This window comes from Rhinoraja longicauda, chromosome 4, assembly GCF_053455715.1.
Source record: "Rhinoraja longicauda isolate Sanriku21f chromosome 4, sRhiLon1.1, whole genome shotgun sequence".
Taxonomy (NCBI): domain Eukaryota; kingdom Metazoa; phylum Chordata; class Chondrichthyes; order Rajiformes; family Arhynchobatidae; genus Rhinoraja; species Rhinoraja longicauda.
This window is the reverse complement of record NC_135956.1, coordinates 90,161,870-90,189,475: the sequence shown is the minus strand read 5'-3', so window position 1 is coordinate 90,189,475 and position 27,606 is coordinate 90,161,870. Positions and strand designations below refer to the sequence as shown.

The following is a 27,606-nucleotide window of genomic DNA, read 5'->3' as shown; positions in this document are numbered from 1 at the left end:
TGAAAAACACTAATAAACTAGCAATTTAATGTTAGTACTTAAAAGTATATATTCATATGGCATAGGCCATTCATGCCAGTGTGATTGCCCCAGCCTTGCATATTTCTTTACTTTAAATACTTATCTACCATCCCCATAATAATACAACGGTCTGTGTCTCAATGGCCGTAACAATGTAGACCATTCTCCAGTAATTTTCCAAAAATTTAAAACTTGATGGCCACATAGTGTTTAATGCACACTTATCAACAAATAGATTTTTCTTTTTAATAGAAGCATTTTTGCAGATTATTATGCAATGCAAAGAACTCAAGAGTGATACCTAACGCCATTCTTACCCAATGACATCTGCATTTTCTATTTGGAAATCACTCAAAAGGCAGCACCATGAATCTCAGCAATCTTTTCCAAAGAAATGCTGAGATCACTATATCCCTTTTGTTCCACTCACAGAAATCAGAGCTCCACGAGTTGAATTAACTAGTTTCACATATCCTTAAAGCTCATTACCCTGTGACCCATAGAATACGGCTGTGAATCATTTGGAAAGTCAAGCCATTTAAAATGGTCCGAAAGATCTTCACTTAACACAAGTTCTGCTTCAGAAAAGCATGTCAGCAACAGGTGCAGAGTTGCTGCAATGTCATTCTACCTACTGGATTCCACCTCTGCTGGTGAAAGTGTCATGCTGCTGTTCGTGACTTCCTCCTGATTACCGCAAAGGTCTTCTTCAAATGCTAAGGGTGCTGTAACAGCAGCCATGGAATCTGCACAAGCACAACAGAGATTTGTAAGGTAAGTATAATGCAAATGAACAAGAGCCTTCTGTTGAATGGCATCCAGAAGCACCAAGCAGTACTGACCGGAAGTCCCGTTCAAACCTTGGATTAGTTTAAGGGGATACAATCCAAAAAGACAATTCTCCTTGTTCCCAAAAGGCTTTTTTTCCTCCAAAAAGTCACTATCCCCGTGAAAGCTATGCTTGCTGGAATATTTCTGCACATATATAGTGAGGAGAGACTGGGATACATGATCCACTAACTTGACACTCAATGTAAGTGTCTGTAAGAATGGCCATTTTGAAAAGCGGTGCTGAAATATTCATGAAGTTACACTCAGTCAGGATCATCATCAGTGGGGGGGGGGGGGGGGGGGGGGGAAATAAAAAATAGCTCCCAAACTCTCATTGTCCATACTGCCCAATCTACCAGAAAATTCAAAAGGACAGCTAACAACACAGAATAGCTCACAATGGCAAAAATAAAAGAGCTATTCGACCCAAACAGATGGGACACTTTCACCCAAGTTGTGGACAGGTTCCCATCAAACACTCGAAATAGACATGAGGAACGGATTCAATAGTCTTTTCTGATTTCACAAAAAATAATCTATAAACAAAAGAAGAGGAGAGCAAGAAGCATTGTACATTGTGATGCTTATAAATAGGCAGATGGGCTAGATTGCAATAGGAGCAGTGCACAGTTTGCAGGCTGGCTGCAAGATAAAAGGTAAGATTTTTCCCAAGAGTATTGTCCAGATATCAAAGGCAGCTGTTAGAAGAAACTCCTAGATTCAGTGGCATTGGCAAGGTTGAAGACAGATGTGAGTTTAAAGAGCCTTAAAAACTTCTACAAACTTTTTGCAGGAAAGAGAGAACAGAGATGGCTTAAAATCATGAAATGAAGGTGTGCTCCATTTGGAGACCAGATATTAAGACTAAAAGTAAGAAGATAAGTGAAAGATCCAAGGGAAAGCAATTCAAGGTTGAGATAGTGACTGCAAGATGTAGAGAAATGAATAACCTAACGTTTTCATAGAAAGGTAGAAAACCGAGAAACGTCCAAGTAAGCAGTACACAAAGTTCGATAACAGCAGTCAAATGCTGAGTTTGATCCAACTCTTTGCCTCTTTATACCTCTGGTTTCAAGAGTAGTATCAAGCATTTCTCCTTGCTGAGAAGCCATTTCTTCAAAAGAAAGCTGGGTCACTTCTGGGCTTCGCCTTTCTTCAAGTGTTGGCTCTTCTGCAAGATGTTCAGGGGGAGAATTTTGTTTTATTAAAATTTGGATGACAGTATTATTATTCAAACCAAACAGCTCTCATATAAATCTTACCTTCACCTCAGTGAGATAGAGTGACAGAGTTATGAAGTGTGGAAACATGCCCTTCGACCCAACTTGCCCACACCGACCAACATGTCCCGTCTACACTAGTCTCACTTGCCTGCAATGTTTTTATAGCACACTCCAAGCATTTCATTTACCAAACTTTCATAAATGAAGATGCATAACACCAAAGTGAAGAGGATACAATGAACCTTTAGAAAATTCAGGGTCTTCACAGCTGAGAAAGTACGAGTCAGACTGTTCACACAGAACTCGCCGCAACAGCTGGTCAACATGCTGCTGGCTTCTGGAACACACAAATCAGGAACAAGCTGGATGTCAGATGTCAGCCATCTGACTTCTTGCTCTGCTGCTGGATGCATCATCGTGTCCAGGGCAGAGCTCAGCTGTGCTGAGCCGAGGCGTAGCAGAGTCTCTAGACCAGCCCATTCCTGGTATACGCAGTGACCTCATTAATTTGAATGGAATCATCAAACTTTATTAAAAAGGTAAGCACAGGTAATTGGTTTATTTAACATCACATAATTTATTTTCAAATGCATATTCAGTGAACATTTTCTTACTTCTATTTTGACCGTTTTGAAACATGCCTGATTACTAGAGATATCCTAGAAACAGTTAAAAAGGCAAATGTTAATTTGTGAAGCAAAAGGAAAGGAATGTAAGAAGCATTGTATGTTGCGATTCTCATAAATAGGCAGACAAGCAAAGTTGCAATAGGAGCAAAGCCTATTTGCAGGCTGGCTGAAAGGTAAAAGGTGAGATTATTCCAAGGGCATAACCTACCATAAGGCCAGAGGAATGGTCTGAGAATTGGGCAGAATCTATTTCTAGGACATTATGCATCAATTCCTAGGACATTGTGAGAAACAAGAGTGGAAATTACAGGCCCAATAGCAGAAATATTTGTATCATTGACTGGACAAAGGTGAAGTGCTAAAAGACTGGAGGGTGACTAATTTTGAGAATCTTTTTAAGAAAGGCTGCAAGGAAAATCCTGGGAACTACAAACCAGTAGGCTCAACATCAGTGGTTGTTACTGGGGGTGGAGGTAGATTCATGGGAGGTGGTCTTGGAGGGGAGGATGCTCCTCAAATTGTGGAGCATCATGGACAATACAGCTCACCCCCTCCATGACACACTGGTCAACCTGAGTACCTTCAGCAACAGATTGGTTCCACCAAGATGCAGTACAGAACGCCACAGGAAATCCTTTTTCCTTGTGGCTATCAAACTGTGAAACTCCTCCCCCTTATGTCGTGGGGTAGACTGACTTCACTCCCCTCCCCCGCCCACCCCCATCCCAATCTTTGCACATCCCCAACCCTTTCCACTCTTCATTTTAATTTCATGTTTCATGTATCTTGTATGTTATGACTGTTGGCTGATCAATTTCCCTACTGGGATAAATAAAGTTCTACTGTATCGTGTCGTGGAGGGGATCCTGAGAGATAGGATCGACATGCATTTGGAAAGCCAAAGACAGACAGCATGGCTTTGTGTGTGGGAAATCGTGTCTTCGTTTGATAGAGTTATTCTTGAAGAGGTGACCAAGAAGTTTGATACAGAGCTTTATTTGTCATTCGGTACTGAGGTACCGAACAAAATTACATTGCAGTCACACACACACAGCGCAAAGTGGTAAATGTTGCCTACCTGGATTTTAGCAAGGTCTTTGACAAGATGCCACATGGTGGGCTGGTTTGGAAGGTTAGTTCACATGCGATCCAGGGCAAGCTAGCCAATTGGATATAAAATTGGTTTGAAAGGAGGAAAGGAGGGTTTGGGGTGGCGGGTTGTTTTTCACACTGGAGGGCTGTAACCAGTGGTGTACCATTGGGGTTGGTGCTGGGTCCACTGTTGTTCATTATTTATATTAACAATTTGGATATGAACATGGGAAGCAAGTTTGTGAATGACACTAAAATTGGTAGTACAGTGAGCAGCGTTTACAAAGGGATAGATCAAATCGGTCAAGGAATAGCAGATGGAGTTTAATTCATGTAAACGTGAGGTGTTGCAATTCGGTAGGACAATCTAGGGCAGGACTTCCACAGTAAATTGTAGAGCCTAGGGGAGTATTGTCAAATAGAGTAGAATAGGTGTGCAGGTACACAGTTCCATGAAGGTGACGACAGAGATAGATGGGGCTGTGAAGAAGGCAGTTTCACGCTTGCCGTCATCGGTCAGGGTTTTGAGTACAGAAGTTGGAACATCATGTTACTGCCGTACAAAATGCTGGTATAACCACACTTGGAGCACCATATACAGTTCTGTTCACCCAGCTATGGGAAGGATGTCATTAATCTGGAAAGGGTGCAAGAAAGATTTAAGGACTTTACTAGGCCTGGAATGTTTGAGTTATAAGAACAGTTTGTATAGTCTGAATTTTTGTTGCCCTCCAGTATAGAGGCTTAGGGGTGACCTTAGAGGTTTATAAAACCATGAGCTATTATAGGTCAATTTAAAATTAAATGGTCAATATAAAATCATAAGCCACAGTCTTTTCCCCAGGGTATGGGAAACGAAAACCAGAGAGCCTAGGTTTAAGGTGAGAGGGGAAGATTTAAAAAGGACCTAATGGGTAACTTTTTTCACACAGTGGGTGATGAGTATATGGAATGTGCTCCAGAGGAAGTGGTCAAGGTGTACTACATTTAAAGGACACTTGGACAGGTACATTGGATAGGAAAGGTGTGGGCCAGGCCCAGGCAAGTGGGACTAGCTCAGGTTAGGTAACATGGTCGGTGTGGATGAGTTGGACCAACGGGCTTGTCTCTATGCTGTATAGCTCCATGACTATGATCCACCACCAGAGGCCACTTGACATACATCATTCCGCTTCATGGGACATCACAACAATGAGGCCTGAAGCTCAATTTTACCACCGTGTCACAAAAGGTTAGCATTATCATGGGAACTACATGGTATGTCAGCATGAGGAGTCAGGTGGATCATCAGCATTGACCCTAACATGAAAGCCTTGGAGACGATGCAGAATTGATTTCCTGCGTGTGGGATTTATTTTACAACGATCGAAAAGTGAAGATTATTCTCTTTAGAAAGAGAAAATTCAAGGGGAGTTATAGCAAAGGAATTCCAAATAATCCAGTGTCTAGACCAAGAGGAAAAGTTGAGAACTAGATGGCAAAGGTTTAAGGTACAAAAGAACAAATAAGACGGCTTACTTTAAAAACAAAACTTATGGAATTGGCATTTGGAATTCACTGTCTGACAAGATAGTGGGAAGCAGATTCAATGATAGCTTTCACAGGGAATTTAATCAGTACCTAAAAGTTAAAAGGAGCATCTCTGAAGAGCTGAGAGCACAGACCAGAATTAGCTGGATTGCTCTTGCAGAAATCAGCATAAACTTAGAACGGCCAAATGGTCCCATTCCATGCTGTAGCAATTATTCTGCAACTACTTGTCTTGATTCAGTATGGAATAACAGAAGAACACGGAATTACGTTAGAATTGAAAACACTGCTGTCCATCTGGCCAAACCCCCAAATTTCACTAGTTTCACTGTCCTGCTGATTAATTGTACTGTTTGTATGCCTCGTTGTCACTTTCCCCTCAGCCAACAATGAACCAGTGTGTTTTGTTATTGTGTTTCCTTTCTGTAACCTGCTCCATTACAGCTACACAACTAATTAACAGAGGCTTTACACTCGAGTCTTGGGTTCAGCCATTTTAATTCAGTATCCCTTGGCTACTGCCTCATGGGTATTATATCCTCGGTACTATGCCACAGAGCGCACTATTCCCATAACATTGTACATTTTCTTGATCATCGTATACTTGGATCTGTTCTTTTCACACCTTACATGCTCTTCCATATCTCTCATTTCCCTCTTCCCCTGACTCTCAGTCTGAAGAAAGGTCTCGACCAGAAAAACGTCACCCATCCCTTCTCTCCAGAAACCCTGCCTGTCCCGCTGAGTTACTCCAACATTTTGTGTCTATCTTCGGTGTAAACAAGCATCTGCAGTTCCTTCCTACCCAAAAATTATATTGTGATTCTGCGAAATTATCCACCCATTCAGGTATTTATCCATTTCATCCTAAATCATAACACCATCTTATTCACTTCCAAATCCAATAATTACATTTGGTTTCTTGGTCTCTGCCTAGAGAAGACTTAAAAAATCAGTTATATTTCCTACCGATTACTATCCAGTATGCTTCCTTTGCTGAGTTTCCTACTCTCAATCACTATTCAGTGTGCTTTCTTTGCTTCTATTTCAAAATCAAGGATAATGCTTCTACTCAGGTTTGTAGGTTCTGAGGCGGCAAATGTAGTCATAGATTAGGTAAGAGATGCCCAAAGGGATGGGCAGGGGGGTAGTTTTCTTTACACAGAGCTTCTGTGCTCCCTTTGTATAGACTCAAAGTTCCCAATACCATCCAGAATAGCTCCTTCCCCACTTTAAGTGATCCTGACCTGAGATCCTAGGAGTCAGTGGGGATGTTGCACTCTTTTAGACAATAGACAATAGGTGCAGGAGGAGGCCGGTCGGCCCTTCGAGCCAGCACCGCCATTCAATGTGATCATGACTGATCATTCTCAATCAGTACCCCGTTCCTGCCTTCTTCCCATACCCCCTGACTCCGCTATCCTTAAGAGCTCTATCTAGCTCTCTCTTGAATGCATTCAGTGAATTGGCCTCCACTGCCTTCTGAGGCAGAGAATTCCACAGATTCACAACTCTCTGACTGAAAAAGTTTTTCCTCATCTCAGTTCTAAATGGCCTACCCCTTATTCTTAAACTGTGGCCCCTTGTTCTGGACTCCCCCAACATTGGGAACATGTTTCCTGCCTCTAACGTGTCCAACCCCTTAATAATCTTATACGTTTCGATAAGATCTCCTCTCATCCTTCTAAATTCCAGTGTATACAAGCCTAGTCGCTCCAGTCTTTCAACATATGACAGTCCCGCCATTCCGGGAATTAACCTAGTAAAGCTACGCTGCACGCCCTTAGGAAGCTTTGAACAGACTCTTGAATCGTTTACTTGGTCCGCTTGGTAATCTCCTCCCATGACACAGCTCAGTAGTTTGCCTCGAGTGTCTGGTGTCAGTCAGATGTTGTACCCTGCCCAATGCGGCCAACAGAGTAACCAGGGCCTCAATACTGGGGCTGTTGGCCCAGGAGAGGCGCTACATTAGTTCACCAGTGAAACCTAACCCTAACCCTAACCCTAACCCACCAGCCAGCGGATCCAACATATCATCCACCAACATTTCCGTCACCTACAACGGGACCCCACCACTGGCCATATCTTCCCATCCCCTCCCCTCTCTGCGTTCCGCAGAGACCGTTCCCTCCGTAACTCCCTGGTCCACTCGTCCCTTCCTACCCAAACCACCCCAACCCCGGGCACTTTCCCCTGCAACCGCACGAGATGCAACACCTGTCCCTTTACCTCCCCCCTCAACTCCATCCAAGGACCCAAAGAGTCTTTCCAGGTGAGACAAAGGTTCACCTGCACCTCCTCCAACCTCATCTATTGCATCCGCTGCTCTAGATGTCAACTTCTTTACATCGGCGAAACCAAGCGCAGGCTCGGCGATCGGTTCGCTGAACACCTGCGCTCGGTCCGCATTAACAAAACTGATCTCCCGGTGGCCCAGCACTTTAACTCCCCCTCCCATTCCCAGTCTGACCTTTCTGTCATGGGCCTCCTCCAGTGCCATAGTGAGGCCCGCCGGAAATTGGAGGAGCAGCACCTCATATTTCCCCTGGGCAGTTTGCAGCCCGGTGGTATGAACGTCGACTTCTCCAACTTCAGATAGCTCCTCTGTCCCTCCCTTCCCCTCCTCCTTCCCAGATCTCCCTCTATCTTCCTGTCTCCACCTATATCCTTCCTTTGTTCCACCCCCCTGACATCATTCTGAAGAAGGGTCTCGACCCGAAACGTCACCCATTCCTTCTCTCCCGAGATGCTGCCTGACCTGCTGAGTTACTCCAGCACTTTGTGAATAAATCGAAACTGGAAGTTTTTTTGGAGACTGCATTTGTGATATTTTCCCAGTGCTTTGAGATGACTGCCATGAGTAGCCCAGGTTTCAGGAGCATGCGAGGAAAGGATCCGACCCAAAACATTATCCATTTTCTCCAGAGATGCTGCCTGACCTGCTGAGTTACTTCAGCTTTTTTGTCGCTCAGGAATGCAGTGATACCTACTGCCTAGTAGACCAGTTTTACAAGGTGTCTGATATCAAGACCTTCACATATCTTTTGCTTCATTGATCAAAGGCTGTAATGGTGCACTGAAAGTGATGGTGATTTTTATCCTTGGAGTCTGCTATTGCCAAAAGGTAGCTCCTGAGATGCCGAATGATAGAACACGGGGATTCTTCCCAGATCCCAGTTACCTACAATTAATAGTGCTCAATTAAACTCACCAAGTCACATGTCCTTGGTACGAGGGAAAAAACAGGAGCACCCAGGGAAAACACATACCGTGACAGGGAGAATATGCAAATTCCACTCAATCGGCACCAGAAGCAAGCACTGAATCTGATTCACTGGAGCTGAGAGATAGCCACTCTTTTAGCTGTGCCATGATCGTACACATGGGATGTATTCAGGTGTTTTGGTGCCTCATGGTTAGCTGTGGTAGGCTGATAAAGGAAATAGGTCTTACAGACATTGGCAACGTTTTGAGCTCCAGATGCAAGCATTATTTTCACACTGCAAGTCGACAGGGTGACCGTGGTTCTGTAATATAGATGCTACAGGTTGATCAGTTTCCTCATTTGTTCTAAAGATTAGCTCACTAAACAGGAAATTTGTTGGAAATGACAGTCACAAACCGAGAAAGACTGTGTTTTCTAAAATCCCACTCTCCCATGAGCCATGCTCGAATCTTCACCTGCCACAAACATTTCAATAACTCAAAAAGATACTTAGTGCACTGGAACATGGGAGAAATTAAGACGACTAACAGCAGATAAACTCAGGCTTCAAAAGTAGCTGTCTGCACATATTAGAAACATCAGTGATGATCTTTCACAGTTTCCTCAGCTCTGAAATAGTCCAACTAGAATATTACAAGTATCAATGTCGGCCTGGTGAGTTTCATTGTCCGTTACTCGTTTTCACTTAGCCCACAGCTAACAAAGGCCTGTTTCCTTTAATGATTGTTACTTCTTTGCACATCTTTCATTCATTTGTTCTATATCTCTATATCACTGTCTATAGCTCTCGTTTTTCCTTTCCCCTAAATATCAATCTGAAGAAGGATCTCGACACCAAACATCACCTCTTCGTTTTCCCTAGAGATACTGTCTGACCCGCTTTGTGTGCCTATCTTTAGAATATTACCAAGCTTGTTTAAAAAAACACAAAGGAAAATAATAAATAGGAAATTTCAGACCAGTTGGCTTTGTTATCAGCAAAATTCTGGAAACCATGGACAAGGAGGTGAATATTCAAAACAATTACGTAGAATCTATGTGGTTTTAAGAAGGGTAAATGAGCTCGATTGGCATTCACTGAAGACAGAATTAGCAAGACTCAAATAGTAGAAACAAGTGTATTTTCAAAAGATATTTGTTAAGGGTTCATGTACAAAGTTATTGCCTGGGGTGGCACAGATGCAGCATTTTTTTTTAGATAGGACATCAGCATTTTTTTTTAGATAGAACATGGAAGTCCCTAAATGCCTCAGAACTATAGAGCTTATTTCAAAGGGTAGCTTAAAGTCAACAACACACCTGTGGTTCAGGAGCACACGTAGACTAGGATAGGGAAGGAGAGATTTGCTTCCAGGAAGGAAGGGAACATACGAACATGAATCAGGAGACAGAGAAGGCCACTGAGCTCCTCAAGCCAACAATGCCACTCAGAACAATTTAATGGCCGATCTAACTCCAACACTGCGTGCCAATCAATGATTTTAGATTTAGATTTTAGATTTGAGATACAGCGCGGAAACAGGCCCTTCGGCCCACCGAGTCCGCGTCGCCTCCATTACCTCCTTATCAAGAACCTGCCTTATGATTCTGCTGACATTGTCCTGACGAAGAGTTCCAAACACTTCTAAACCTCAGACAAAAAATTCCCATCACCTGTGAATACGCAAACCCTTATTTTAAATTGTGGTCCCAGGTTCTGGATTCTCCTTCAAGAGGAAACATAACCAATCTCTCACATTGCAGGTATCAGATTGGTTAACCCTCTCCGAACTGTTTCCATAGTATATACATCCTTCCTTAATACGGAGACCAACAGAATGTATGCAGTACTCCATGTGGTCTCAGTAATCCACAATGTTACCGCAGCTTAAACTTCCTGCTTTTGCATTCAATTGACTTTGCAATAAACAATAACATTTGAGTTTTCCAATTACTTCCTGACCTACATACCAGCCTTTGCAATAATACACAAGGACATCCAGATCCCCAAGTACCTCGTTGTGACCCCACTCCCTCACCTCGGGAGTGGACTGCGAGGGTTGCTTTTTGTATACAGTGGGACATAGATCAGCTACAGAAATGGGCAGAGAAAAGACAAGTGGAGTTTAACCCAAGCAAATGCGAGGTGTTGCACTTTGGGAGGTCAATTGCAAGAAAATGTACAATTAATGGTGAGACCCTCAACAACACTCTGTAAGTGGCAACACAGGTAGACAAAGAGTGACAAAGACGGCATATTGCATGCTTGCTGTCATTGATTGTGGCATTGAATAGAACGGTCAAAAGGTAATGATGCAGCTTTAGGGGACTTTGGTTGAGTCACATTTGGCGTTTTGAACGCCAATCTCATTGCGTCTCAATGCAGGAAAAATGTGGAAGCTTCCCGAGAAAAGACTGCACAGGAGGTTTACCATTATGATGTCTGGTTTAGGTACAAAGCGAGGTTGGACAGACTTAAGATTGTTTTTGCTGTAATGCCGGAGGTTGAAGAGAGACCAGACAGAAGTATATAAAATTATGAGAGGCATAGTTAGGGTAGACAGTCGGTAGACAAACTTTCCCAAGTTTGAAATGTCAGACCAGAGGACATAGCTTTAAGATAAGAGGGGTAAAGTTTAAAGGAGATGTACAGGGCAGTTTTGTTTTACACAGTGGGTGGAGATTGCCTGAACGCGCTGCTGGGGGTGATGGTGGAGGCAGATACGATAGTAGCATTTAAGAGGGTTTTGGATATGCACATCACTGCCTCAGAAGGCAGTGGAGGCCAATTCTCTGAATGCATTCAAGAGAGAGCTAGATACAGCTCTTAAGGATAGCGGAGTCAGGGTGTATGAGGAGAAGGCAGGAACAGGGTACTGATTGAGAATGATCAGCCATGATCACATTGAATGGTGGTGCTGGCTCGAGGGGCCGAATGGCCTACTCCTACACCTATTGTCTATTGTCTATAATATGCAGGGATATGGATTGGATGCAGGCAGCTAAGAGTTGGTCTTGGCACATGTTTGGCACAGACATTGTGTGCCATCGGGATTGTTTCCTGTGCTGTACTGTTTTATCTTCTATGAATGCAGGATATAGTGGAACTTACAAGCACCAGCAGGCTAGGTCTAGGAATTATGTTTTTTTTCCAGCAGAGGAATCAAGGGCCAGGGCTTACAGTATCAAAACAAAAGTTAGGATGTGTAGGATTAAAATAAGGAGAAATTTATTTGTGCAAAGAATAGTGAATCTTTGTACTCCTCTATCACACAGGACTGTGGAGGTCCAGTCGTCAAGTCTTCTGATTTTTAAGAGTTGTCATACTAGTTGTAGTTTTAAACATTACGATATTGAAGGGACACAGCATAGTGAGGAAAAATGGCATTGAAGTAGAAGATCTGCTCTTTGGAAAAGGAGGCTCAGAGGGCCAAATGGCTCCTTGCTCCCGTTTCTTATATTTGTTGTGACCTGACTAATCTTCAATCTGTGCCAATATGTTACTTCCTGAACCATGAGTATTTATTTCACAACAACATTTGAACCAAATGCTTCTGGGAAATATGTGCAGTAAATCAACCAGTTCCCTGATATTCATAACTCATTACTCCAATAAAAATCTGAAAATTTGTATGTTTCAATAAACTTTGACCCAAATTCTTAAGCAAACCTTTATAACTTGTGCCTCATTACAAAAGCAAATATTTGCTGTGCTTCAAAGGTTAACATATTTTCCACTGCCTCTTTAATGACCCATTTCATTTAAAATACTGTATGGCAAATCATTATAGCAATTTTCAGGAGTGCAAAATATCCCTGAAACCGCCTGATAAGTACCGACTAAACAAATCACATTTTGGAATTTGAAAATAATCGATGCACTAAACCAAAAGTAGGAATCAAAACAAGATGATTCCATGGGTAGAAAGGAACTGCAGATGCTGGTTTAAACCGAAGATAGACGCAAAATGCTGGAGTAACTCAGCGGGACAGGCAGTATCTCTGGAGAGAAGGAACAGGTGATGTTTCGGGTTGAGACCCTTCATCAGACTAGTCAGGAGAAAGGGAAATGAGAGATACAGATAGTGATGTAGAGATATAGAACAAATGAATGAAAGATATGCAAAATAGTAACGATGATAAAGGAAACATGCCATTGTTAGCTGTTTGCTAGGTGAAAGATGATTCTATACTCCTGTCACAATGCCTACCTGTACCTTCAGTCGGAGAGTTTAGGTGGTGCAGTTCGTGGTAAGACAATGTTGGGCTCTTCATTTCATGTGCAGGAGACAGCATAGGTTTAAAGTTCAATAGCTCCTCTGCACCTGGTCTTTCCATAGTGTCTGCAAAAAATAGCAAACAATTATGTCAAATACCAACATATCTCATTTGGCACCTCCATGTTCTGAAAGGCAAAGGGTTTTCAAGTAATCTCAATCTGAATTGTCACTTTGATATAGAAGGAAAGAATATTAATCAGAAGAGTTGGCCCACTGGTTTAAGTTTAAATACTTTAATAAAGAATTGCTGGCATCAACATTGAGGAGAAATTACCACACGTTTTTCCAGCACTTTTTCATTGAGTTCATCTTCTTCTATAAACTGGTCCATTTGCACACAATTATTACAAACAGTTCCTTCTAACAGTTCCTGTTCTTCTCTACTTCAAATTGGCCATCATCGCCTATCTACCCAAAACCCAGACATTGGACATACTGGCTCTCACAAATTGTGACCATTCATCAACTGGGCTTTGTTCTCCAAAGATCTTGAATGCGTTATTTGGATTTAGGAAGTAATATGTACAGATCCTGTGTTCAATCCTGACCTCCAGTGTTGTATGTGTGGAGTTTGCACGTTTCCCTGTGGTTACGTGGGTTTCCTCCAGGTGCTCTGGTTTCTTCCCACATCCCAATGACATGCAGGTTAATAGGTTTATTGACCATTGCAACTTACCCCTAATGTGTAGGTGAGTGGTAAAATCTGCGTGGAGTTGATAGAATTGTGGTTAGGATTTAAAAAAAGGGATGGATATTTGTTGATGGATATTTGGTTAGTACAGATGATTTAAAGATTTGTTGTCCTCAGGATGAAGGAATTGTTTTGAAATTTTGACCACTAATCGAGAAAACTTAACATGGAGAACTATCATCCAAGCATATACCCTGTCAAATCCTTTAAGAATTTGCATTTCTTAAAGAAATTGCATTTGCAAATTCTTAAAGGACTTGACAGGGTAGATGCTAGGATAATCTCTCCACCTTTTAAAAAAATTAATTTGAGCATATAGGGCCAGCATGCTCTGTTATCATAGGTCAATTTCCCCTCTCCCAAGGAACAACTGCACCTTCAATGCACCGCAGCAAGTATATTCTTCATTAGAAGTGTGACCTCAACTGTATACAAATGTTCCAGGTGCAGTCTCACCAAGGCTTTACATAGAAACATAGAAAATAGGTGCAGGAGGTCGTCATTCGGCCCTGCGAGCCAGCACCACCATTCATTGTGATCATGGCTGATCATCCACAATCAGTAACCCGTGCCTGCCTTCTCCCCATATCCCTTGATTCCGCTAGCTCCTCGAGCTCGATCTAACTCTCTCTTAAATTCATCCAGTGATTTGGCTTCCACTGCCCTCTGTGGCAGTGAATTCCACAAATTCACAACTCTCTGGGTGAAAATGTTCCTTCTCACCTCAGTTTTAAATGGCCTCCCCTTTATTCTAAGACTGTGACCCCTGGTTCTGGACTCACCCAACATTGGGAACATTTTTCCTGCATCTAGCTTGTCCAGTCCTTTTATAATTTTATATGTCTCTAAGATTCCCTCTCATCCTTCTAAACTCCAAGCCTAGTCTTTTCAATCTTTCCTCATACGACAGTCCCGCCATCCTAGGGATCAATCTCGTGAACCTACGCTGCACGGCTTTCATACATTTCAGTAAGACACATTTGCTTCCGCAATCAAATCCACTTCCAACAAAGCATTTGCGTTCAGAATGATTTTCTGTAACTGCAAGTTCAATTTTAGCTTTTAACACCAACTCTCACCATTTAAAATAGAACTCTGTTCTTATGTTTTTCCACTGAAGTGGATGGCGTCACGCTTTTCCGCATTATACTCCATATGCCACGTTCTCACCCACTCATTTCCCCTTCAAACCTCTCTGCATCATCCTCACAATACACAATGGCAGCCAGATTTGTACCAGTAACAAAATTCAATACATCGTGCCTGGTCCCCTCAAAGGCCAGAAATCAAAAGATTATATTAAAGAAATCAAGGGAGGTGGGGATAACGCAGAAAAACGGTACTGATGTAAAAGGTCAGCACAATCTTAATGAATGGTGGGCAGATGTGAGGGGTTAATTGGACAACACATGCTTATGTCCTTTCTATATTTGTGGCTTTCACTCCACTTCAATTAATAGGGCTCTATCTCATAATCACAGGCAAAGCAAGTCTTCATCTTCCATCCTACCAGCTTACACAAACTAGAATTTCCACCTCCTTCAAAAAGATGCCACCACCAGCATGTATTCCTCTCTCCTCCCATCAGGGCAGGGCCATGGCCATACCCTGACAGAAGGCCTGGATCGCCTGCCGCTGTACCGGTGGAGGGAAGCTGCCGAGCCCGGCCCCTGCCCGCCCCCAAAGACCGGGAAGCAGAGAGGAGGTGGAAGGAGTCAGAAACGGTAGCAAACACTGGACAAGGGCTGGTGAGAGGAACTGGGGATCTTACTTTCCACACCCTCAAGCTCAGCTGTGAAAGGTTCAACCTCTGGGATAATGAAGATGTCCGGGTGACGCGAGGGTCGACGGTTCACTGGACAACCGGATGAAGGTGACAGCCGTAACGGTCTTTGACGACCAGCTGCAGTTGGGATTGAGAAATGGCGCCAAAACCTGGTGACTCTCGCATATAGACTCAGTGGGCTGTTTCTATGTATTATGTACTTCTTGTACGGCAATAATCTTACTGATCTGTTTGCCAAATAAGAATTTTACTGTACCTTGGTAAAGGTGATAATAAAGGAACCATTGAACTTTCAGCTGATCCCTTCATGACTCTCTAGCTCACTCTTCCATCATCATCCAGACTCAGCTTTTCTTCCTCGGCACCCTTTCCTCACAATTGCAGATGCTGCAACACCTGCCCTAATTGCTCTTCCTTTCTCATCAGGAGCCCACACGCTCATTCACTTACGCTTCTTCCAAATGATTTTAATTAATTTAGTGCTCATGTGGCCTTCTCTTCTTCAGAGAAATTGAATGCTGATTGGGTGAAGACTCTGCAGAATACCTCAACTCAGTTGGTCATTCCCACTTTGACCTCTTCATCTTTGTTCCACTGAAGCCCGAGACTCAAGGAATGGCAACTCTTCGTCCATGCAGGAATGTTATACTTGTCAGGACTCTATTGAATTCAACAAGTTCAAGTTTGTGCCCGAAGTGGCCAAGTTCACCACAAGATCATCAACCCGGATCTCTTTCTCTCTCTCCATACATGTCACCTGACTTGCTGGCCTTTTCCAACCTTCTCTTTTGGTTTCAGATTCACAGCAACAGCTGTGTTCTGTACATCATAATTCCAGCATTTTATTTTACCTCTTGTCCCAGTCATTATCTTTTACTTTCACCCACTCTGGACAAATGAGCCTCCATTAACAAATCTCTCCCAAGTACTCCATCAACATGTATGGTTAACGTCGTCACATTCACTTTCACATCACAAATATCCCCGCTGGTCTCTCATTTCCCTGAACATAAAACATGCAACTTTTCCTGGTTCTAAAGATCATTATCCAAAACTTTAACTCTGTTTCTCTCTCCAGAGATACAGCCTGACGTGCTAAGCATCCCCAGTATTTTCTGCTTTTAATGCAAAGAATAATATCTTATTGCAATTTCTGTAGCCTCTACATTACCCATTTTCGCCACTCCACCAGTCAGTCATGTCTTCGGTTGCGTACAGTCTAAACCATAGAAATGCCCTGTGAAAATTCTCTGCCACTCCACCTTACTCACATTCTTCAAAACTATTCTTAAACCTACCACTGTGACAAAAACTTTTAGTTCAACCACCCTAATCGTCTTTAACTTGGTGTCTATTTTTGTACAGTTGCATTCCTATCAAGCTTAGTGGGTCATCTTCCTGCTTTAAGCACATTGTGTAAGTGCAAATACTTGTTTATAAGATCATAAGTGATAGGAATAAAATTAGGCCATTCGGCTCATCAAGTCTGTCATTCAATCATGGCTGATCTATCTCCCCCTCCTAACCCCATTCTCCTGCCTTCTCCCCATGACCTCTGACACCCATACTTATCAAGAATCTATCTATCTCTGCCTTAAATATACCCACTGACGGCCTCCACAGCCTTCTGTGGCAAAGAATTCCAGATTCACCACCCTCTGACTAAAGAAATTCCTCATCTCCTTCCTACAAGAACGTTCTTTAATTCTGAGGCTGTGACCTCTAGTCCTAGACTCTCCCACTAGTGGAAACATCCTCTCCACATCCACTCTGTCCAAGCCTTTCACTATTCTGTACGTTTCAAAGAGGTCCCCCTTCATTCTTCTAAACACCAGCGAGTACAGGCCCAGTGCCATCAAACGCTCATCATGTGATAACCTAGTCATCCCTAGGATAATTCCTGTAAACCTCCTCTGGACCCTCTCCAGAGCCAGCATATCCTTCCTCAGATATGGTGCCCACATCTACAATGGTAGCCACATCTGCTTACATAATGGTCACTGCAATCTAATGTAACAAATAAACTGCAAAGTATTCTGAAGGTTTCTCAGAGACATTACCAGACAATATAAATACAAGGCTTCTTTTAAAAATAAACTATTAACATGTAAATAATGCAATTGAGGTAAAAGATTCCTGATGTTATCAGCGCACAACACTGGTACACTGAGGTCCTGGGCACTGGAATATTAAGCACAAGCTCCCTGTCTTTCTATTTCTCTTCCTTCCTTTAAAATATCCCTGAAACCATTCTTTTTATTCAAGATTAAATCATCTGCAGCAATATTTTATACAGGTACACCACCGATCTTCCGGCAACTGGTAGCCTGGCACCTCCAAAATTACGAGGGTGTACTGGAAATCCCCTCCGAAAGTTCCCCCAATGAGGTGGCCGATCTTGATCTCATGAGGATTTCTGTGCCGATCGGCAGTTCGAAATTGTCCCTGTGGCCAGGGCTCGTGACCTCTGCTGAGCCAGCAAAATGGATAATACGATAAGGCTCTGGAATCAAGGGTACCGGAAAATCAATGGTGGACGTGTACCATATTCTTTGGTATGAAAATAAAATGCAGATCTTTCTTCCTTGCCCTCAGCTCCATACCCCAAATAAAACTGCACAGGAGATCTCGATGAAGGGATCTGTGATGGACATGGGGAAATGAGAATGGCAGAGCAACAAAGTGCAAGGGACCAAGGTAACTCCTCATTCAATTACATAGATACATAGACAATAGGTGCAGGAGTAGGCCATTTGGTCCTCCGAGCCAGCACCGCCATTTAATGTGATCATGGCCGATCATCCACAATCAGTACCCCATTCCTGCCTTATCCGCATACCCCTTGATTCCGCTAGCCCTAAGAGCTTTATCTAACTCTCTTTTGAATGCATCCAGTGAATCGGCCTCCATTGCCTTCTGAGGCAGAGAATTCCACAAATTCACAAAAAGTTTTTCCTCGTCTCAGTTCTAAATGGTCTACCCCTTATTCTTAAACTGAGGCCCCTGATTCTGGACTCCTCCAACATCGGGCACATATTTCCTGCTTTGATCCTGTCCAATCCCTTAATAATTTTAATGTCAGGACACATGGCACAGAGAGAGACAGTTGGAAACATATGCTTTATCTTCTCCAGCATTACTGACTAAATTTTTTAAAAAGCAAATCTATAATCCTAAAGTTTCAGACGTATCCTTACCAAGAACACTGAGGGGAGATTCTGTGCTCATTTGTGCTGACTGCGATATCATATCCATTACTATCCCTTCTTCATGATGTTTATTACCGAAATACAACACCTCCTCGCCAGCTGGAAAGTAGTGTATTTCTGTAAAAGTATAGAGGAGCTCAAAGTTTACCACATACCCACTTTCTGAAAAGCATTGCTGGTAAAAATGTTAATATAGATTTCAATTCTTTCAGCAATCTGTTTTTTCTCCTCCACCAGAGGCATGGAAATGTGTTCAGGTCTGTGATACAATTTCATTCCACAGCATTCATGGTTCAGGGGTAGAATTCCCGTCTGCCATGCGGGAGACCCGGGTTCAAATCCCGGCCAGTGCAAACAAAACCATACAGCTGTCTCTGACCGTTGAGACTTTTACATAGGCACATGGCTATGCAGAGATATAAATGCAGGCAGAGGAGATTAATTTAACTTGGTACCATATTCATCACATTGTGGGCTGAAGGGTCTGTGCTATATTCTATGTTTTGGGCTGCGCAGTGGTGTAGCTGGTAGAGCTGCTGCCTCACATCTCCAGAGAACCGGTTTCGACTCTGATCGCTGGTGCGGTCTAGGTGGAGTTTGCACGCTCACTTTGTGAGTGTGTGAGTTACGTCCGGGTGCTCCGGTTTTTCCCCACATCAGAAAGACATGCGGGTTTAAGTTAATTGGCCTCTGCAAATTAAATTGCCCCCAGTATACAGGGAGTGGATGAGAAATTCAGGATGACATAGAACCAGTGTGAGCGGGTGATCAATGGTCGGTGTGGACTGGATGGGCCAAGAGGCCCATTTCCATTCTGTACCTCTAAACTAAACGCCTAATCAGGTTTTCCTTGCAAATGTTCCAAAGTTCAATAGTTGACTGATTAACCAGCTCACATATGAAAAGAGGCAAGAAACTGGTTAACAGTAATTGCCAATACAGTAATACAGTAAATATTGTCCCTTAACCTCCCCCCTTGACTCCATCCAAGGACCCAAACAGTCTTTTCAGGTGAGGCAGAGGTTCATTTGCACCTCCTCCAACCTCATCTACTGTATCCGCTGTTCCAGGAGTCAACATCTGTACATTGGCAAGAGCAAGCACAGGCTCGGTAATAGTTTCGCTGAACACCTCCTCTCAGTCCGCCTTAACCTACCTGATCTCTCCGGTTGCTCAGCACTAACTCCCCCTCCCATTCCCAATCTGACCTTTCTGTCCTGGACCTCCTCCATTGTCAGAGTGAGGCCCAGCGCAAATTGAAGGAACACCTCATATTTCGCTTGGGTAGCTTACACCTCAGTGGTATGAACATTGACTTCTCTAACTTCAGATAGCCTTTTATTTCCCTCTCTCTCCCTCCCCCTTCCCAGTTCTCACACCAGTCTTACTGTCTCCGACTACATTCTATCTCTGTCCCGCCCACTCCCCTGACATCAGTCTGAAGAAGGGTCTCGACCCCGAAACGTCACCCATTCCTTCTCTCCAGAGATGTTGCCTGTCCCGCTGAGTTACTCCAGCATTTTGTGTCTATCTTCGATTTAAACCAGCATCTGCAGTTCTTTCTTACACATTAACAGTAATTTCCAACTTGGGACAGAAATAAAAATGTGGAAAATAAAAATGCAGATTTCAAATAGAATTTACACAATGCAAGTATCAATGGGAAGATCTGCATTTAATGTCCACCCTTAATTGTCCTTTGATTGGTAGGTTTGCCAGGCCATTTTGAAGGACGATTTAGAACATTGCTGAGGATCTGGAATCACACTTTGAGAAATCAATGTGAACCACTGGAGTTTTTCCAGCAATCAATTATTTATTATTGGCACTCTTCACTTATTCAATTGAATTTAAATGCCTGTCTGTCATTGTGCAATCTTGAATCATCAGTATTGGATCAGGTATATTTATTGCTTGTCCATTAACTTGACTTTCATATTTTCCAGGCACAACCATGGATTAAGAACTGGTCAATGCACTGACATTGACTCGCTATTGGAGGCTGTGGATCTGATATGTGACATATTTTCATCTTTCTACTGCTATCAATTTGGTGAAATGTTTACTACAAATTTCTATCTTCGTCTATTCTAAGTCCACTGATTCCCACAACTATTTTGACTACCCCTCTCATTCTGTGTCTCACATGGACTCCATTCTTTTCCACCAGCTTCTCCATGTACGTCATTTCAGCTCTGATGATGACTTTTCAGTCCACCTTTAACCCGATCCTCTTTCCTTAACAATATACAATAGACAACAGGTGCAGGAGGCCATTCGGCCCTTCAAGCCAGCACCGCCATTCAATGTGATCATGGCTGATCATTCTCAATCAGTACCCTGTTCCTGCCTTCTCCCCATACCCCCTGACTCCGCTATCCTTAAGAGCTCTATCTAGCTCTCTCTTGAATGCATTCAGAGAACCATGTTTATCTGTAATGCTAATATTCTGTTGACCAAATTCATCATCACTTTATTTAAAGAAAGCACAGTCCACATGGTTTTGAGTTCATACCTTTAGTGTATGAGGGCAAATCATATAAAAATGCCTAGTTCAGGCCACAGAGCACTCTGCTTATGCAAGCTGCTCTTTTTAAGCTGTAAACATGGGGAGAGTAGATCTCAAATTGATACTGAGATGCTCCTCGCATTGACTGTTGGTATCTCATGCCACTATTTTAAAAGCATGGTGTTTTGGTAACTGACCAGAATTTCTCCATCAATCAAAGAAACAAAAAGAAACATTCACAATATTTTTGTTTTCCTTGAGGGGAAATAATTGAGCAATCTTCAACACAGCATTTCGAATGTATTTCTCAATATTGCTTATCCTAAATTAAAGACTCTGGCTCCCAAGTTTCTATTTTCTCTTTAAAAGTATACTAGCAGTCTAAAGAATGGTCTTGACCCAAAACATCATCTATTCATGTTCTCCAGACTTGCTGTCTGACCAGCTGAGTTAATCCAGCACTCCGTGTCCTTTTGAGTAATAACCAGCATCTGCAGTTCTTGTTTCTCCACTAGCACATCTACTGATTATGCAGAGCTAATACATAAACTATAATATTATATTACTTTGAAGTTGCACACATCCATTTATACTCATATAATTCCTTCTGATTTCTCGTATCCCAGTGTGAAACCTTGTAATATTTTCAGAATTGCACTAAATCCCAATTTCTAAGCAAATACACATGTTTCGAAGCTACTTACTGGAATCACGGTGAAGGAATATTTTAGATTTTATCTGTAAGGAAATTGTTCAATTGCTAAACTAAATTATGATATCTCTATATACAAATTTTGGACATTAAATATGACTAACTCCAATCGGATCTAATAAACAAATTACCCAACATCACCAACAGAGTAAAAAAAAAAGAGAGTTGCTGGAGGAACTCAGACAGCATCTGTGAAGGGAAATGGACAGAGGATGACTCGGGTCGAGACCCTTCTTCAGACTGTTCGTCAGAGCGAGGAGGAGAACTTCTTCAAAGTAGGGACCTTGAGGAGATTTCACAGTGGAGCAGATGAAATGTGTGGGAAGGAACTGCAGATGCTGGTTTAAACCGAAGATAGACACAAAGGAATAGGTGACTTTTCGGGTCGAGACCCTTCTTCAAACTGCTATGTGACGTTTTGGGTCGAGACCCTTCTTCAGATTGGTATGTGATCTTTCAGGTCGGGACCCATCTTCAGTCTGAAGAAGGGTCTCAACCCGAAACGTCACCTATTCCTTTTCTCCAGAGATGTTGTCTGACCCGCTGAGTTGCTCCAGCTTTTTGTATCTTTCAATTATGAAGTTGTTCTTCTCCAATTAACTAAAGCACTCTTTTCCCTTTGTAAATTCACAGTATCACTCTTCTATTTATTATCTCCTACAGTTCAGAAACTAATTGCCTTCCACAACCCAGATCATAGAAACATTATCCTTCCATCCTCCTCTCTCCCCACCCCCACCAATCCGAACCCACAGTATGTTTTCAAGAGGCACAAAAAAGCTGATGGTCAATTAAACCAAGCCATGAAGTCTGCTATTATTAGGTGGCAAACTGTTGGTTTGAAAGGAATGGTAAATATCTAAGATCTAGGATGAAGTTTAGGATGTAGTTCAGACTAATTGGGCCAATGTACCGCAATTTCTGTGCTATTCTAAGTATTTTTTAAATATATATATTTTAGCGAGAGGACATGGTTTCTTAAAAAATCTTTTCATGTTCCTTGTACAATTTAAAATGCTAGAACAGAAAAAAATGTTGACTTGATACTGATTTGTCCTGCAATTAGAGACAAAGCACTCATGCAATTTCCCCCCATCAATCATATGAAATACGAGTCAGAATCTCATTTACTTCAGATTTTATTTTTTCTTAAGATATTTTACAATCAAAAGAATCTTTATGTGATTTAGCAGACTAAGAAAAAGATAGATGATTTGCACATTGTAATTACAATTGGTCAGAAAATATTAGGATCATATAGGATCTGATTTTGTTCCATTCCAGATGTGCAAATGTCACTTCAACTCTGCAGCTATTAATCTATGCTGTGAGTCTATTAATCAAGTAAGGACAGCCATCTCATAAACATGAGCATCCACACCACCATGGGCGATTATCAGAAACAGAATGCTCTTAAACAGACACCCAGAAGTGCTTTATGTGGGCCTACTGAGTTGGTAACTACGTTAAATGCAAAAATATGGCTGTTTGTTCTGACATTTTAATACATGTTCACAGACATCGCAGAAAGTCACACAATTAAAGATTAATACCAGAAGTCACTAAATTTATAGTCATGAAAAAACAAAGTGGTTCTACCCAGCTTGTACCATGCGTCATGATATGGGAACCCTCTAACCATCTGGAACCACGTAAAATCATCTGACCACATAACAGTCACTAAAAATACTCAGCAGTGACATGTGGATCTCTTTAAAGACGGATCAAGTGTCTGCAGACAGTGTCACAAACCCAGTATTAGCTGGACACATGACTCAAAATGGATTAAAAAAAATTACTGCTGCATTAAAACAATTTCTCATTTAGTACTTCTGATGCACATCTTTTAAATAATTACATTCATTTTATTTGGGTGTGGCTTTATTACAACTCCAAAATAAATATCTGATGATAATTAATGTTTCAGGCTGCTGATCTTTCTTTCTCTTCGGATGCTATATGACCTCATGAACAGAAAAGTACAGCACAGGAACAGACCCTTTGGCCCACAATGTCAGTGCTGAACACAATGCCATGCTAAACTAATCTCATCTGTCTGCACAAGATCCCTATCCCTCCACTCCTGCATATCCATGTGCCTATCTGAAAGCCTCTAAAACCGTTTAAGTTAAATGTCACTATCATATTTATCCCCGCCACCCAGCCCTGGCAGCCTGTTCCAGGCACCCACCAATCTCTGTATAAAACAAAATTTGCCCCGCACATCGCCTTTAAACCTTGAAGATGTGCCCTCTCGTCTCTGAGAAGGGATACGGTTTCCGCCCATGTTCACATGCTATGTATTTCCCAACCCTTGCTGTTTTCATCTTAGATTACAACTCTGTCCCGACGTGGACCAGGTGGGTTTGTTTCCTCACGTCTTCCCAGTTTTCTTCAATTTAGCAGGGTTGTTCCTTCAAATCACTATCAGCGAATCCTGCTAGAGACCACAGTTCTGAAAATTGGGCCAGTAGAAACATAGAACATAGAAAAATAGGTGCAGGACTAGGCCATTTGGCCCTTTGAGCCAGCACCGCCATTCAATATAATCATGGCTGATCATCCAAAATCAGTACCTCGTTCCTGCTTTTTCCCATATCCCTTGATTCCTTAAGCCCCAAGAGCTAAACTCTCTCTTGAAAACATCCAGTGAATTGGCCTCCACTGCCTTCTGTGGCAGAGAATTCCACAGATTCACATCTTTCTGGGTGAAAAAGTTTTTCCTCATCTCAGTCCTAAATGGCCTACCCCTTATTCTTAAATTGCGACCCCTGGTTCTGGACTCCCCCAACATCGGGAACATTTTTCCTGCATCTAGCCTGTCCAATCCTTTAAGAATTGTATATCATATCATATCATATATATACAGCCGGAAACAGGCCTTTTCGGCCCTCCAAGTCCGTGCCGCCCAGCGATCCCCGTACATTAACACTATCCTACACCCACTAGGGACAATTTTTACATTTACCCAGACAATTAACCTACATACCTGTACGTCTTTGGAGTATATGTTTCTATAAGGTACTAAAACTCTAGTTTGTTAGTTTGTTTGTTTGTTCCTGAACTACAGCCAAAACGGTACACAATAGCGCGACAATTCTAGGCCCACCTTACTCACCGTCATCCCTTTGGTGCTAATGGGAGAAGTTTCATTGAAATCGGTGTTATATTTTTAATGTTATTCACATTCTAAAGTTTAAATTCATCTCCTAGGGAGGGAGGGGGGAGGGAGGTGGGGGAGGGAGGATAAGGGGGGTTAAGGTGAGAGGGGGGGAGGGGGAGGCCGGGGGGAGAGGGTGCTGCACCAATGCAGGAGAGGTTTGGGCCCAACGGGTCCACTTGATCTAGTGTTTCTATAAGATCCTCTCATCCTAAATTCCAGTGAATACAAGCCCAGCCGACCCATTCTTTCATCCCGCCATCCCGGGAATTAACCTGGTGAACCTACACTGCACTCCCTCAATAGCAATAACGTCCTTCCTCAAATTAGACCAAAATTGCACACAATACTCCAGGTGCGGTCTCACCAGGGCCCTGTACAACTGCAGTAGGACCTCCTTGCTCCTCAACTCAAATCCTCAAATGGCAGTATTAGCCATCCCAGCCACACGCAAAGGTTCTCATATTCACATGGAATTGCATTGAACTGCATTCCATAGAATAAGAAAAATAAAGTTGGGAAATTGTGAAGAAATAAAACCATGGAAGAATAACAATATAGAAACAGTGATTATTTGAAAGTGAGGTGGCTCCAAAAACCACACGTCACCAAAATTAGGAAGAAAGTAACGCAAGTAGCACAGGATTTTCGATAGACACAAAATACTGGAGTAACTCAGCAGGACAGACAGCATCTCTGGAGAGAAATAGGCGACGTTTTGAGTCGAGACCCTTCTTCAGACCAAGGATTTGGGATGTTCAGTTGAGAATGAAGTTAAAAGAGGGGATAGCATGTCTCACACATAGTACTGACGCAAGAGTGTAGAGGTACTCTCACCACTAGAATGCTACAATTTCATGAGCATACATTGCACAAGGAGAAAAACTAGGCTCCTTTTCCTAATGCAGAATGAAGAGCATATTAGAGGAGGTGTTATCCTGCATTTATGTTAAATCAATGCACCAATAATCCCCTCACTGGGGGTGGCACAGTGGCGCAGAGGTAGAGTTGCTGCCTTACAGCGCCAGAGATCCTGGTTCGATCCTGACTACAGGTTTCTTCCAATTTCTTTAAGTCTAGTGTACTGAATTTGGTGTTCACAATGTTGTCTCCCTTACATTGGAGAAACCCAACACAGGTTGGGGTAACACTCTGTACAACACCTCCAATCCATCTGCAAGGATGACCACATCACCAGATACCCTCCACACATCACAACTGCCTACCACTTTAGTTTTCTATCCCATTTCCACTATGGCCTCGCTGCCTTTGGCCTCAAACAAATTCAATGCAAGGTTAATAAACAGTATCTGGCCTTCCACATCACGGCCTGCAGTGTACAACAACTTTGAGTTCAACTATTTAAAAAAATAGCCTCCACAGCATGTATCAGCATTGGCCAATTCTCATCAAAAGTTATGAATGTATGATGTATTATTTTTCTAATCACACATGTTAATTGATCCGAGTTTTTCGAACATTGTCTAATTTTAAATTTTAAAACTGCAATATATTGTATCTCACACTTCCACCATTGTGTTTTCCTCTCCTTCCTCTCTCCTCATTTATCTCCTTCTGTTCACATGTCCTCCAGAGAAATTAGCTGTGATCACAGGCCTTCAATAATCCAAGCCAGCTGGCACTACCACGATATATCATTTAGTCTCTCTATCTTCATCCTATCGTACAAATTCCCTTTGTTCTCTCCTCGAAAATATAAAAACATACCCGGTTTCTAAATTTTCTTCGTTCTGGTCAAATGACTTCAATGTTTCTACAAATGCTTCCTAATTTCTTCCATCATTTCAATTTTTTACATTTTGGCTTGGAACCTCTGCTTTCACTCGCCAATGTGATATCAGGAACAAGGTATTTTATTGGACATAGACATTTAACGAACTGGAGCTTTTCTCCCCAGTGTAGAGAAAATTATAAAGAAATTCAACACACTTGCTCAAAATAACAAAGAGCTTTGTCAAAGCAATTCGTAAGAAATCATTTTCTCTAGCAAAGAGCTCAGCAACCTTAAGCTCAGGGGTGACCGCGCTTTTGCAGTTGCAGCTCCTAGACTGTGGAACAGCATCCCTCTCCCCATCAGAACTGCCCCCTCCATTGACTCCTTTAAGTCCAGGCTCAAAACCTACTTATTTTCCCTAGCGTTTGAGGCCCTCTGAGGGGGCGCTGTAAACTGTTTATGTCTGTGTTGTTAGCTTTGTGTGCTATTGTATGTTCCTTTTTGTACCTGCACTGATGTACAGCACTTTGGTCAATGTGGGTTGTGTTTAAATGTGCTATACAAATAAAATTGACTTGACTTGACGTGAGGTATCATTGATTTAAAATAAATGGTGAATTACTTCCATAAAGAGGAATGTCAGGATGTGTAAACACACTACTTGAAAGGAAATTTCAAAAGTAATTTTTGTTTCATAATTTGATAAATTTGGGGGGTTCTAAGGAAAATGTAGGAGTGTTCAAATAAATTGATCAGCTTTGTTAAATCCCGACACAGCACAATGGGTTAAATCCCCTATTCAGTTCCTTAAATATATAGATGAGGTGAAGGAATAGGGCAAATGGCCACTTGAGCTTCTATCACGATTCAAAAAGATCACTGATGATCTGACAGCAGCCTAAACTCCATTTCTCCACTCTCAACTCTGCTTGCTCCAGTAATCTTTCATTCTGTTTCTTATTCCATTGCAAGCTATAAACATTTGCCTGAAAA

The 27,606-nt window shown here is 42.2% G+C and overlaps 1 protein-coding gene and 1 non-coding gene across 16 annotated transcripts in view; one reads left to right on the top strand and one right to left on the bottom strand.

The window, feature by feature from the left end:
- Positions 1-27,606, bottom strand: part of LOC144592969 (uncharacterized) — a 253,430-nt gene that overhangs the window by 95,093 nt on the left and 130,731 nt on the right. For 7 of the 15 annotated variants that reach the window (XM_078398358.1, XM_078398359.1, XM_078398361.1 and 4 more), the window contains 3 exons: positions 12,743-12,874; positions 1,916-2,023; positions 657-767 (listed from right to left, as the gene is read on the bottom strand). In XM_078398358.1, coding sequence (XP_078254484.1) covers positions 657-767; positions 1,916-2,023; positions 12,743-12,874 — 351 coding nt within the window. Of the gene's footprint in view, positions 1-656; positions 768-1,915; positions 2,024-12,742; positions 12,875-18,485; positions 18,597-27,606 lie in introns of those variants that run through there. The other 8 variants (XM_078398364.1, XM_078398366.1, XM_078398367.1 and 5 more) reach the window with 5 other exon arrangements.
- Positions 18,780-18,850, top strand: trnag-gcc (transfer RNA glycine (anticodon GCC)). The gene has a single exon. It is a non-coding gene; the product is annotated as a tRNA-Gly (tRNA).